The following is a 13,152-nucleotide window of genomic DNA, read 5'->3' as shown; positions in this document are numbered from 1 at the left end:
TCTCCCCCAAGCAGCATTCCTTTCGCAGAGACCGCCGTCCCGGAGGTGCTCCCTCCGGTCCTCCCCCAGGGTCTCGTACCCAATGACGGGGCCTTGGTCCACGCCCCAGTGCAGATTGGAGGACGGCTGTCCTCGTTTATGGGCGAGTGGACCACAATAACTTCAGACGCTTGGGCGCTGGAAGTCATCAGAGACGGCTACAAGCTAGAGTTCTGCCGACCCTTAAAAGACGGGTTTGTACTCTCTCCCTGCAAGTCTCCGGTCAAAGCTGTGGTAGTGCAGCAGACCTTGAACAATCTGATCCGCCTGGGGGCAGTCGTTCCGGTGCCAGAAAATCAGCTTGGCAAGGGATGTTACTCCTTTTTCTTTGTGATTCCAAAGAAAGGAGGTTCTGTACGGCCTATCCTCGACCTCAAAGGGGTCAATTGGGCCTTGAAAGTTCGGCACTTTCGCATGGAGACCCTCCGCTCTGTTATAGCGGCAGTGAAGGCAGGAGAGTTCCTGGCATCCTTGGACATCAAGGAAGCGTACTTGCATATTCCCATCTGGCCTCCTCATCAACGCTTTCTGCGTTTTGCAGTAATGGGCCGACACTTCCAGTTCAGAGCCCTCCCTTTCGGGTTGGCTACTGCTCCGCGGACCTTTTCCAAAGTAATGGTGGTCTTCGCGGCCTTCCTGAGGAAGGAAGGAGTTCAAGTCCATCCTTATCTGGACGACTGGTTGATCCAAGCCCCCTCTTATGCAGAGTGCGGCAAAGCTGTGAACCGGGTGGTTGCTCTTTTGAGCTCCCTGGGGTGGATCATCAACTAGGAGTAAAGCCAGCTGCGCCCGACTCAGTCCCTGGAGTATCTGGGAGTTCGATTCGACACCCAAGTGGGAAGAGTGTTCCTGCCAGACAATCGGATTGTCAAGTTTCAGGCTCAGGTGGACTAGTTCCTAGTAGCCTCTCCTATTCGGGCTTGGGACTACGTGCAGCTGTTGGGCTCTATGACGGCCACGATGGAAGTGGTGCCCTGGGCCAGGGCTCATATGAGACCACTACAACAATCTCTGCTGCTGCGCTGGACTCCGATGTCGGAGGATTATGCTGTGCGCCTTCCCTTGGACCCAGCAGTGCGCAAGGCGCTGAGCTGGTGGACGCAGACAGACAAGTTGTCTGCAGGAATGCCTCTGGTGACCCCGGAGTGGATTGTCGTCACGACAGACGCCTCTTTGATGGGCTGGGGAGCCCACTGCTTGGGAAGGACAGCGCAGGGGCTCTGGTCTCCTGCAGAGGCAAAGTGGTCTATCAACCTCCTGGAACTCAGAGCCATTCGGTTGGTGTTGTTGGAGTTCATCCCGGTACTGGTGTTGAAGCCTGTACGGGTCCTGTCGGACAATGCCACGGCTGTGGCCTATGTCAACCGCCAGGGAGGTACCAAGAGCGCCCCTCTAGCCAAGGAGGCCATGAATCTATGCCAGTGGGCGGAAGCGAACCTGGAACAGCTGTCAGCGGCCCACATTGCCGGAGTCATGAATGTCAAGGCGGACTTTCTCAGTCGCCATACCTTGGATCCCGGAGAGTGGCAGCTATCTGCTCAGGCGTTCTTGGGCATCACGAAGCGCTGGGGCCAGCCGAGCCTAGATCTGATGGCGTCATCGGCCGATTGCCAAGTGCCGCGCTTTTTCAGCAGAGGACGGGACCCTCGATCCCTGGGAGTAGATGCTCTTCTCCAACGGTGGCCGACACAAGAGCTTCTCTATGTGTTCCCGCCCTGGCCCATGTTGGGCAGGGTGCTAGACCGGGTGGCAAAGCATCCCGGCAGGGTAATCCTGGTGGGTCCGGATTGGCCCAGACGTCCCTAGTATGCGGACTTGATCAGGCTCTCAGTCGGCGATCCTCTGCGGCTGCCAGTGGAGCAGGGCCTGTTACATCAGGGTCCCGTGGTGATGGAGGATCCCTCCCCCTTTGGTCTTACGGCCTGGCTATTGAGCGGCAGCGTCTGAGAAAGAAGGACTTCTCAGACAAGGTCATCGCCACTATGCTGAGAGCGAGGAAGCGCTCTACTTCTACTGCTTACGCCAGGGTTTGGCGTATCTTTGCAGCGTGGTGTGAAGCAGGCTCACTTTCTCCCTTCACTGCTCCAATTTCTTCAGTGTTGGCGTTCCTGCAAGAAGGTCTGGACAAAGGCCTGTCGCTCAGTTCCCTGAAAGTTCAGGTAGCGGCTCAGGCTTGCTTCAGGGGCCGCCTGAAGGGTGCTTCCCTGGCTTCGCAGCCAGATGTGGTGCGCTTTCTCAAGGGAGTTAATCACCTGCACCTTCCTTTGCACTCAGTGGTGCCTGCGTGGAATCTCAACCTGGTGCTAAGAGCATTGCAGAAGCCGCCTTTTGAACCCTTGTCGAGGGCATCTCTGAAAGACCTGACGTTGAAAGCAGTCTTTTTGGTGGCTACCTCTTCAGCCAGAAGAGTTTCCGAGCTCCAGGCACTCTCATGTCGAGAGCTTTTTCTGCAGTTCACTGAGGCAGGAGTGACTATTCGCACAGTGCCTTCCTTCCTGCCCAAGATTGTTTTTCACTTCCATGTGATGCAGCAGCTCTGTTTCCCTTCCTTTCGTAGGGAGGTCTACCCAGAGGAATACTCTGCTCTCAATTTCTGGATGTGAGACGAGTCATCATCAGATACTTGGAAGTGACCAATGATTTCCGGAAATCGGATCATCTGTTTGTCCTGTTTCCAGGTCCTCGTAAGGGTCTGCAGGATTCTAAGCCTACAGTGGCAAGATGGGCAAGGAAGCCTTTGCAGCGGCTTAGGTGGCCGCGGGGAAGGCCCATACCTTTGCCAGGCATTACCGCTTGACTGTGGCTGCTCGGGCGGAGGCCCGGTTTGGAGCTTCAGTGTTGCGGTCAGGGATTTCTATGTCCCGCCCTGGGTGAGTACTGCTTCGGTACATCCCACCAGTCTATGGATTGATCAGCTTGATGATATGGAAGGTAAAATTATGTATCATACCTGATAATTTTCTTTCCATTAATCATAGCTGATCAATCCATAGCCCCTCCCAGATATCTGTACTGTTTATATTCTGGTTGAATTTTAGGTTCAAGTTTAGCCTTCAGTTACTTCAGGAGGACTTCGTGTTCAAGTTCTTCTTTCACTTGGATTCTTCAAGAGTTGAGACGAGTTTGTGTTACAGTGAGCTGCTGCATTCCTCTCCCCTCCGTTTTACGGGGCTGGATTGAGATTTAAATTCTGCCGGCACTCCCTCCCGCTTCGTGCGGCTGTAGGGCAGCTTTGTACCCCTCCCGCTTCGGCGGTATTAGGGTCAGTCAGCTCCTCCTGCGGTTGCGGTTGCAGGATAAGCCAGATCCCCCCGCATCGGCGGGTGTGGTGTCCCTCCCCCGCTCCGCGGGGATGAGCTGGACGGATTCCCCTCCCCCACTTGTGTGGGGATGAGCTGGGTTAATTCCCCTCCCCCGTTTCGGCGGTGGTGAGCTGGGCAGAGTGTCCCTTCGTGGGTGTAATTCTCTAAGTGCTGAGTCCTGCGGATGGAGCTTTGATATCGACATACTGAGGAGTTTCCGGCAGCACATGACCACATATAGGGAGGCAAAAGTTTGCTCTCTATCTCCACCTGCTGGTAGATGGACACAACCCACCAGTCTATGGATTGATCAGCTATGATTAATGGAAAGAAAATTATCAGGTATGATACATAATTTTACCTTATAGAGATTCGGGGGAGGGGTAAATAGGACGACATTGATTTCTGACATACTGTAGGCATGCATTTCCCTTTTGGAAATACTTGTGTAGTGTTGGTTCTGCCCCTCTCTTACCCAAACCATACCCTCTTGTCATATGCACATAGTATAAATCTAATCTTTCTAAAATCGAATTTTCAACATTATATACACATGTAAATTGCAAAGAGGGCTTCTAAAATAAGTCATGAGGTCACAAAACTGTATTTTTCTTATTCTCAACAGGTATTACTACAGTCTTGACAATGACGACTCTCAGTACAATTGCTAGAAAATCCCTACCTAAGGTTTCTTACGTCACAGCAATGGACCTCTTTGTTTCAGTCTGTTTCATTTTTGTGTTTGCTGCCCTGATGGAATATGGTACATTGCATTATTTCACTAGCATCAAAAAAGGAAAGAAAGAAAAAGACAAGAAGATTAAAAGTAAACCATATGTAAGTTTTAACAACACTATATGTATTTTCCTGGGGTGGTGGGGGGGGGGGGAATAAAAAGTCACTTGAAATCTGATCTCAGAATATATTATAACACAATTGAAATAGAAAGTACTTGTAATGTGAAAATTGATAAGCTTTTATATACCTGAGAAAAGATAAGCTGAGTTTTAAACCAGAAAACCTATCAAAAATGTGCCTTGATGTTCATGCCAAATCTTCTGCAAATTATATAATTGGTGAACATGTATAAACGGTATAATACTAATTGGGTCATTTATCATCTTGAGTAGAATAGGTTTATCAACACTGCTTTATTCATGATGGGAATAGCTATCCACAGTAGCATAAGTAATGATTAATTTTCATCATCTGGCCATAAATTAATGAGTCTTTGAACAAGACAGACACATGCATCTGATAACTTAAGTACTAATCCTTTATACATCTGGTCCCTTACTAATTAGATATTTGAGTTGTCTTTTCAACCAATATTTTGTTAAAATTAGAAATTGGGGAAAATAGCTTTATTTTACTGCACACCTCCAAAGAAGCATTATGATTGCTGTTCATTAATAGTGGACCCTCAAATGGAATATCAGAACCCCTAAAAAAACCCACGCAAGGAATTATGCAATGCCCTGTGAGAGAGTGTATAAGAGGTTACTAGTTCCCCTTAAACAACAGTCCCTCAAAGTAATACCTTAAAGGGCATATCCCAGACATGGCAGAATATGGAGGGCATGGTGCAAGTACTCAGATAACTGACCAGTAAATATTCAAAGTAATTTAAGCAGGCAGGAGAGGTTCCCGCCCACTTAAATCACTTATTGTTGCCTAACCACCAATTGTCCCAGTTTATGGTATTGACCTTTGGATTACTTGGGGCTCCCTCTACATTTCAGCATGCACCTGATTGACTGCATGATGGTTATGCAGCCACATACCTGAATGGCATTGTCATCTACAATGCTCATTCAGCACCTTGGTTTTCTGATTCTATCAGGCTGGCTATTACAATTTGCAAAAAATGAATGTCGTTCCTGTTTGAAAGACTATCTTAATCTTACTATGATAGCTAAGAAAGATTACTTTGATAAAGTGATATCGCAGGCTCCAAATGATGCAAAGAAATTGTTTTCAGTAGTGAGAAAATTAATTCATTACCCTAAAGATAAGCCAAATAGTGATCTCTCCTGTCATGATTTGCAGCATTTTTTTGATAAGAAGGTTCAGACAACTTCTTTATCCTTTCAGATTCTCCCTATTCCTGAGTGATTTGGATATTTATTCCATTTTATGGAAAGATTTTTTTTATTTACATCAAAACAAGTTAGCAATATCTTGAAAGGTTCAATCTGAACTGATGCCCTTTAGATTTATTTATGACATTTATATCCCACAGTATTCCCACCCATAGGCAGGCTCAATGTGGCGTACAATAATTAATAAGCAACAATAGTACAAAGTACAGTAGACAAAGTCACAGGAGAGAAGAGAAACAACGAAGGAGGAAGAGAGGGGAGGAGATAAATCAGCAAGGAAGGAGTCGTGGGCTAAAAGGGTACGGCACCTGTAGGGCTCTTAGTGTATGCACTGCCAAAGAGGAAGGTCTTGAGTCGCTTGTTCTACTGTTATTAAAGCCTTGCAGTCTGATTTAGTTGATCCTATATGCAATCGATTAATAAATCTTTATCTGAGGGTTCTGTCCATGCTGTCTTAAAGAACGCAGCAGTGTTTCCTCTTGTGAAGAATCATAAGAGTGATTTGAAAATTTGTGTCTAAAGTTTTGGAAAAAGTGGGTTTAAATCAGCTTCAAGACTTTTAGGATACTAATAATTGTTTGAATATGTTTCAATTTGGTTTAGACCATATCACTCAACTGCAACTATTCTCATTTCTGTATTTGATTTGTTTTGTGCTGGATTTGGTAGAGATGTTGAGTACTTTATGGTAACATTGGATATTTTGCTGCTTTTCATACTGTGCATCACGGTATTGTGATGAATCATTTGAGGGCCCTGGGAATTGGGGACAATGCATTTATTTATTTCTCAAAGAAAATTTAGAATTCAAGTGGATAATGAATTTTATGATTGGTTTGAGGTTTCATCTGGTGTCTCCCAAGGCTCAGCGCTCTCTGCCATATTGTTTAATATTTATATGTCCAATTAGTTGTCTTTTGTCATGCCTGGATGTCCAATTTTACCTATATGCTGATGATTTGCAATTCTTTTTTTTTCCTATTACTACTACAATAGATAAAGCTTTTCAATTTTTAGGTGTTCACTTCAGTCAGAGAGGACATGTCTTACTACCAAGAGATTTAAACTCAGTTTGTTTAAATCTCAAATTTGTGTCTTTCTGGTAGAGTTTGTCCTTCACCAGAACCTGAAATCATTGTGCTTGATGATTTGAAGATTTCTATGGTTAATTGTCTGAAATATTTAGGGGTTTGGGTTGATTTAATGTTGTCTATGACTGAACAATTAAAATGTACAATTCAAAAAGTATTTTTCAAACTTAGATTAATTTGAAGAAAATAGGATTTCTTATCTCCGTCTAACTTCAGAACTGTAATGCTCTTTTTTTAGGGTTGCCTGCTTATAAATTACAAACTTCTCAAATTTGTCAAAATGCTGCAGCCAATATTTTGTCAACTCTAACTTGATTTGACCTTATTTCACCTACCTTGAAGGGATTATATTGGTTTCCCATAGTCTGAATGATACTGATTAAACTTTTGGCTCTGATTCACAAGGCCTTGAATGATAATATTCCTTTGACTTTAGCAAGTTCATTGAAGATTTATAGACCTGTTCGATCTCTGATATCTGGAATCAAATTTTTGATTGATGTTCCATCTTTTCGACATGTCACGTAGGATATATATCGTTCCTTTATAGTTTATATAGAGGGGGCTGTTTTATGGAATGGATTACCTGAGGCACTACATAAAATTTGTTGTATTATGCAGTTTAGAAAACAGCTGGGGATATATATGTTTACTCAAGCATTTGCTGATACTTAAGACAGCTGCTATGATGGAGAATTGTATTTAACTCATATAGGTAGACATTATGTTTTGTTATCAGTTAATGTTAATTTTTGTTGAAATGTTTTTATTTTCAATGTTATGTTTTAATGTTTTTATTATGTATGTTGCTTTGGAACCCGCCTAGAATCGTAAGATAGAACAGTTTATACATTTTTAAATAAAGAATGGAAGATTCATTTTATACAGGTAGAAGTAGCAATAGACAGTCTGAGAGCAGCTGAGTTATCTTAAAAACTGAAGATATGTCTTGGGGAATTGCCCTCTGCTCTGAGCCAGTCTTGATGAGTCCTGCGTTCAATCAACTATTCATGTTACAAATTGATATATCCAACATAGGCCATGATAGGAACGAATACCCCGTGGCTTTCCTCAGTCAGAAACTGCTGCTTCATGAGAAGAACTATGCAGTCATTGAGAAGGAGGCTCTGGCCATCAAGTGGGCACCGGGAATGTTCCAGTACTATTTGCTGAGCCGTCCTTTAATATTGGTAACAGACTATGAGCCCCTCAAGTGTCTATCCTCCATATGGAATCCAGCGACTGAATCATGAGATGGTTCCTGAGTCTTCAGTCCTTACAGTTTGAAGTTCAGCACTGGGCCAGAAGCATCAGAACACTAACTTCCTCTCCCGGGAGGTGGGCCCTGTTAATGCACTTGGTCAACAGGTCTAGAAGGAGAGTAGTAGAGGAGTGTATAGGAAGTGTTAATCTGTTCGTGAGCCCTTGAGCCCAGGCCGAGGCCTAGGAAGGATCTTGGCCAAGGCCTAGAGTGGACCAAAAAGGCGCTACGCACAACCCCAGCCACCAAGCCCCGCACACACAGGACAAGCAACTAGCACCTCCAGAAAAAGAGAGCTAGACCACTCACGCGGGCCGAACGGGACCCACTTGTACAGAGTCCAAGCGTGTGGGCCTCACGGCCGAACAGGAACCGAGTCACACACTGGGAAGGGAGAAAGAATAATGAGGGGTCCCCTGAGGGACTGGAGCACAAGCAACGCACACAGCGCAAGCTAGAGACACCAGGAAAAGGGCGACAGACAGACGCTACTATAGAAATACACAAGGCTGTGCCACACAACAGTCAAGGCTAAAGGAAGCCACTCAGAGGAATACTCTAGGCTGTACCATACAGCATTCAAGGGGAAGCCACCTATAGGAATACACAAGGCTGTGCCACACAGCGCACAAGGGTAAAGGGAATCCACACACAAGAATGTACAAGGCTGGCCCCACAGCACACAAGGGTAAAGGGGGGCTGCATATAGGAATACACAAGGCTGTGCCACACAGCACACAAGGGTAAAGGGAAGCTGCTTATAGGAATACACAAGGCTGTGCCACACAGTGCACAAGGGTAAAGGGAAGCAAACAGAGAAAGTTGCCTTAACATACGCAGATTAGACAAGGAGCAAAGCTCACCAAAATCAGGAGGCAGACTCAGCTAACCAAGGAAAAAATACAGGCTAAGGGAAGGCTGCTTCTGGAACAGTAAACAGCAGGAAGCAGAGCGACCATGATAGATAAAGGTAAGTCAAACAAAGGAAAACTTAAACAAATGAACAGGAGCAAATACATTGACAGGGAGGCTGTCAACAAAAGCATGACTACAGAAGACAAATACTAAATACAGCACATAAAGGGTTACACTGAGGAAAGGGAAACTAAACAAATGAACTGGAATGATACAAGGGACAAGCTTACCACAGATCACACTACACCAGCAAGCAGGGAACAGACTCAGGTGCAGGAGACTGAAACAATCAAGCTCACGCTGGGAACACCCAGCAAACACAGAAGCTACGAGGAAAGAAGACAAAGTCCAACAAACACACAGTATGCAACAGCACAGGCTTCAGATGACAGGAATCAAACGCTAAAGCATGGCCTGTAGGGAGAGGTAAGCTTAAATAGATAGATCAGGCTTCTGACGTCTGCTGCTTCAGAAGTCAGCTCAACCCCTGACAGGCCAATCAGAAGCAAGTCCCAAACATTCCCCTACCTGTCTAGCAGAATCATATCAGGAAGCTACCGGTTCTCCTTAACAACATTCCCTCACAGAGCTACCTTAAAGGGTGTAGCCCCAAAATCTCTGAGTCCAGGGAGGAGAAGGGAAACCTTCCAACAAATGTCTTCACCATGTATATCTAAGCAACAGAAGTTTCATTCAGGCAGTCCAAGTTCGACCTTGCAAACTTAAAAATCCCTAATCCAAAAACCATGAGTGGGGATTCAAGATGGCCGACGTGAATGGACCTGTGTTAGCAGAGCTCTGATCGAATTTGATTCCAAGCCTTCACGATGCCTAAGCGAAGGGGCAAATCAACCAGCACAGTGACCTCCGGTAGACAAGCCGTCCCAACGATCGGACCTATGGACTCATTCATTCAGAGCCAACAAGAAACGCGGTCTGTGAGCGGCGCGGCTGCACCGACCTGAGCAAATGGAGGCCCAGCGTCGGCACTAGCGCTTGAAACAACTTTAAGCCCAGACCGGAGGACTCCCCCTCCGCAACCACAGCGAACGAGTTCCCCTTTGTTGGTGTCGCTTCCGGAGAAGTCGGTACGACACGAGGCACAGGAACATCAGGGGCTCGTATTTGGTGAACCCACCGAGGTGGATGTTACAAGCGCTGTGAGTCAGACAACTTTGTCGGGCGGGAATCTCCTGGTCGCTGGAAGTGAGATAAGTAACTCCTCACAATTAATTTTGCCTTTGGATAGATTTTCTTCTATGGAAAAACCCACTGAGGTGACTCTTGACTCTTTGTGGGCCTTAATAACCTCCTTGGGTAAAGCTCTGTGTCCTCAGATTAATCAATTGGAAACTAAAACTCAAAAGTTAAATGAAAATTTGACTAAAGTTACAGAGGAAGTTAACAAATAAGTGAGAAATTGGTGAATCAAGATCAGAAAGGAAAACAAGTGCAAGAAACTCAAGTCATAATGGTTAAAGATTTAACAAATATGCGTAGAAAAATAGAAGCGCTTGAAAATAATCAGAGAAGTAATAATCTTCGTTTCATTAACTTCCCAAAGATTAAAATGATTTCTCCAAAAGAAATGTTGTTGAAATATATGAAGGACATACTCTTGATCCCGGAACAATCTATTCCCCCACTGTTACAGATATACTACTTACCAGGAAAGTCAGAAGAAACACAAGATTCCTCTGCTTCTCCCTTGGATGTGTCAGCTATACTACAGTCTTCGGACTCAGAAAAAGTAATTCCCTCAACATTGTTAGCTACTGTAGTTTTGGCACCTGATAAGGGGTGGCTGATGAAACTTTTCTTTAAAAATAGAAATAAAGATTTTTTTGGATTGAAAGTAAGGATATTTCCGGATCTGGCAAAAGAGATTCAAACAAGGAGGCGTCAATTTCTTTTACATAGACCGGGAGTCCAGCAGCTGGGTGCTTCCTTTTTTTTGTACTATCCATGTAAATGTATAGTTCGATATCAGGCAATTAAGTATGTTTTCTTTGAACCTACACATCTCACTCAATTCCTAGCTACCAAGAGAATTGGACTAGAGACTCTAAAGTCCTGAAAGGAAAATTTAAATAGCTACACAGGTCCATCCTTTTTCCTTTTGTTCTTCCATTTAAGTGAAGTAATTTTTCTTGTGTTCTCCATATACGTAAGTCTTGAATCATAATTGTGGACTTGTGCAGTGTAATACTAAATATGGATGCTTAGTTTAGGGTATTCATATTTTTCTTCGTTAAAATGTTTTCCTATTGTAAAGATTATTGTATTCAAACTGCTTTTCTAAACAAGCGTTTTTGGCTTGATTTGTAAATTTGAAATTATAAATAAAATAATAAAAAAAAAAAAAAAATCCCTAATCCTTGAGACATGGTTAGTATCAAGCCTACTTTTAGAACATAGAAAAATATAAGTAAAGACCATATGGACTATCCAGTCTGCCCATCCATTATTAACCCAAAAGGTCACAGTTCAGTTCTCGTGGCTTCTAGAACCATTTTCTATCGATCTATATCTATCTATCTATCTATCTATCTATATATATATACAGTGGTGGAAATAAGTATTTGATCCCTTGCTGATTTTGTAAGTTTGCCCACTGACAAAGACATGAGCAGCCCATAATTGAAGGGTAGGTTATTGGTAACAGTGAGAGATAGCACATCACAAATTAAATCCGGAAAATCACATTGTGGAAAGTATATGAATTTATTTGCATTCTGCAGAGGGAAATAAGTATTTAATCCCTCTGGCAAACAAGACCTAATACTTGGTGGCAAAACCCTTGTTGGCAAGCACAGCGGTCAGACGTCTTCTGTAGTTGATGATGAGGTTTGCACACATGTCAGGAGGAATTTTGGTCCACTCCTCTTTGCAGATCATCTCTAAATCATTAAGAGTTCTGGGCTGTCGCTTGGCAACTCGCAGCTTCAGCTCCCTCCATAAGTTTTCAATGGGATTAAGGTCTGGTGACTGGCTAGGCCACTCCATGACCCTAATGTGCTTCTTCCTGAGCCACTCCTTTGTTGCCTTGGCTGTATGTTTTGGGTCATTGTCGTGCTGGAAGACCCAGCCACGACCCATTTTTAAGGCCCTGGCGGAGGGAAGGAGGTTGTCACTCAGAATTGTACGGTACATGGCCCCATCCATTCTCCCATTGATGCGGTGAAGTAGTCCTGTGCCCTTAGCAGAGAAACACCCCCAAAACATAACATTTCCACCTCCATGCTTGACAGTGGGGACGGTGTTCTTTGGGTCATAGGCAGCATTTCTCTTCCTCCAAACACGGCGAGTTGAGTTCATGCCAAAGAGCTCAATTTTTGTCTCATCTGACCACAGCACCTTCTCCCAATCACTCTCGGCATCATCCAGGTGTTCACTGGCAAACTTCAGACGGGCCGTCACATGTGCCTTCCGGAGCAGGGGGACCTTGCGGGCACTGCAGGATTGCAATCCGTCATGTCGTAATGTGTTACCAATGGTTTTCGTGGTGACAGTGGTCCCAGCTGCCTTGAGATCATTGACAAGTTCCCCCCTTGTAGTTGTAGGCTGATTTCTAACCTTCCTCATGATCAAGGATACCCCACGAGGTGAGATTTTGCGTGGAGCCCCAGATCTTTGTCGATTGACAGTCATTTTGTACTTCTTCCATTTTCTTACTATGGCACCAACAGTTGTCTCCTTCTCGCCCAGCGTCTTACTGATGGTTTTGTAGCCCATTCCAGCCTTGTGCAGGTGTATGATCTTGTCCCTGACATCCTTAGACAGCTCCTTGCTCTTGGCCATTTTGTAGAGGTTAGAGTCTGACTGATTCACTGAGTCTGTGGACAGGTGTCTTTCATACAGGTGACCATTGCCGACAGCTGTCTGTCATGCAGGTAACGAGTTGATTTGGAGCATCTACCTGGTCTGTAGGGGCCAGATCTCTTACTGGTTGGTGGGGGATCAAATACTTATTTCCCTCTGCAGAATGCAAATAAATTCATATACTTTCCACAATGTGATTTTCCGGATTTAATTTGTGATGTGCTATCTCTCACTGTTACCAATAACCTACCCTTCAATTATGGGCTGCTCATGTCTTTGTCAGTGGGCAAACTTACAAAATCAGCAAGGGATCAAATACTTATTTCCACCACTGTATATATATATATATATATATATATATATATATATATATATATATATATATATATATATATATATTTAGTTAGTTAGTAGCACACCCTCATGTAAGTGTACATTTACTTATGAAAGTGCTAGCAGGGCATCTAGACACTATTTTGTAACTGGGGCAAGTAAATATTAGGTGTGCCGATAGTGGGTTACACTAGTATTCTAAAATGGAACCTGGTTACCCAGATGCTGTTATAGAACAGGCTCTTTCTATGCATTGCTGGAGCTCTTAAATGGAGCGCTCCATTGTA

General features: G+C 44.4%; 1 protein-coding gene across 1 annotated transcript in view; it reads left to right on the top strand.

Annotated features, from left to right (window-relative positions):
* GABRG1 (gamma-aminobutyric acid type A receptor gamma1 subunit) overlaps window positions 1-13,152 on the top strand; it is a 154,144-nt gene that overhangs the window by 122,729 nt on the left and 18,263 nt on the right. The window contains 1 exon segment of the mRNA XM_030192633.1: window positions 3,967-4,178. Within this exon segment, the coding sequence (XP_030048493.1) occupies window positions 3,967-4,178 (212 nt within the window).

This window comes from Microcaecilia unicolor, chromosome 2 (genome assembly GCF_901765095.1).
Source record: "Microcaecilia unicolor chromosome 2, aMicUni1.1, whole genome shotgun sequence".
In the NCBI taxonomy this organism is placed as follows: Eukaryota; Metazoa; Chordata; class Amphibia; order Gymnophiona; family Siphonopidae; genus Microcaecilia; species Microcaecilia unicolor.
This window is presented reverse-complemented; position numbering and strand designations above follow the sequence as displayed.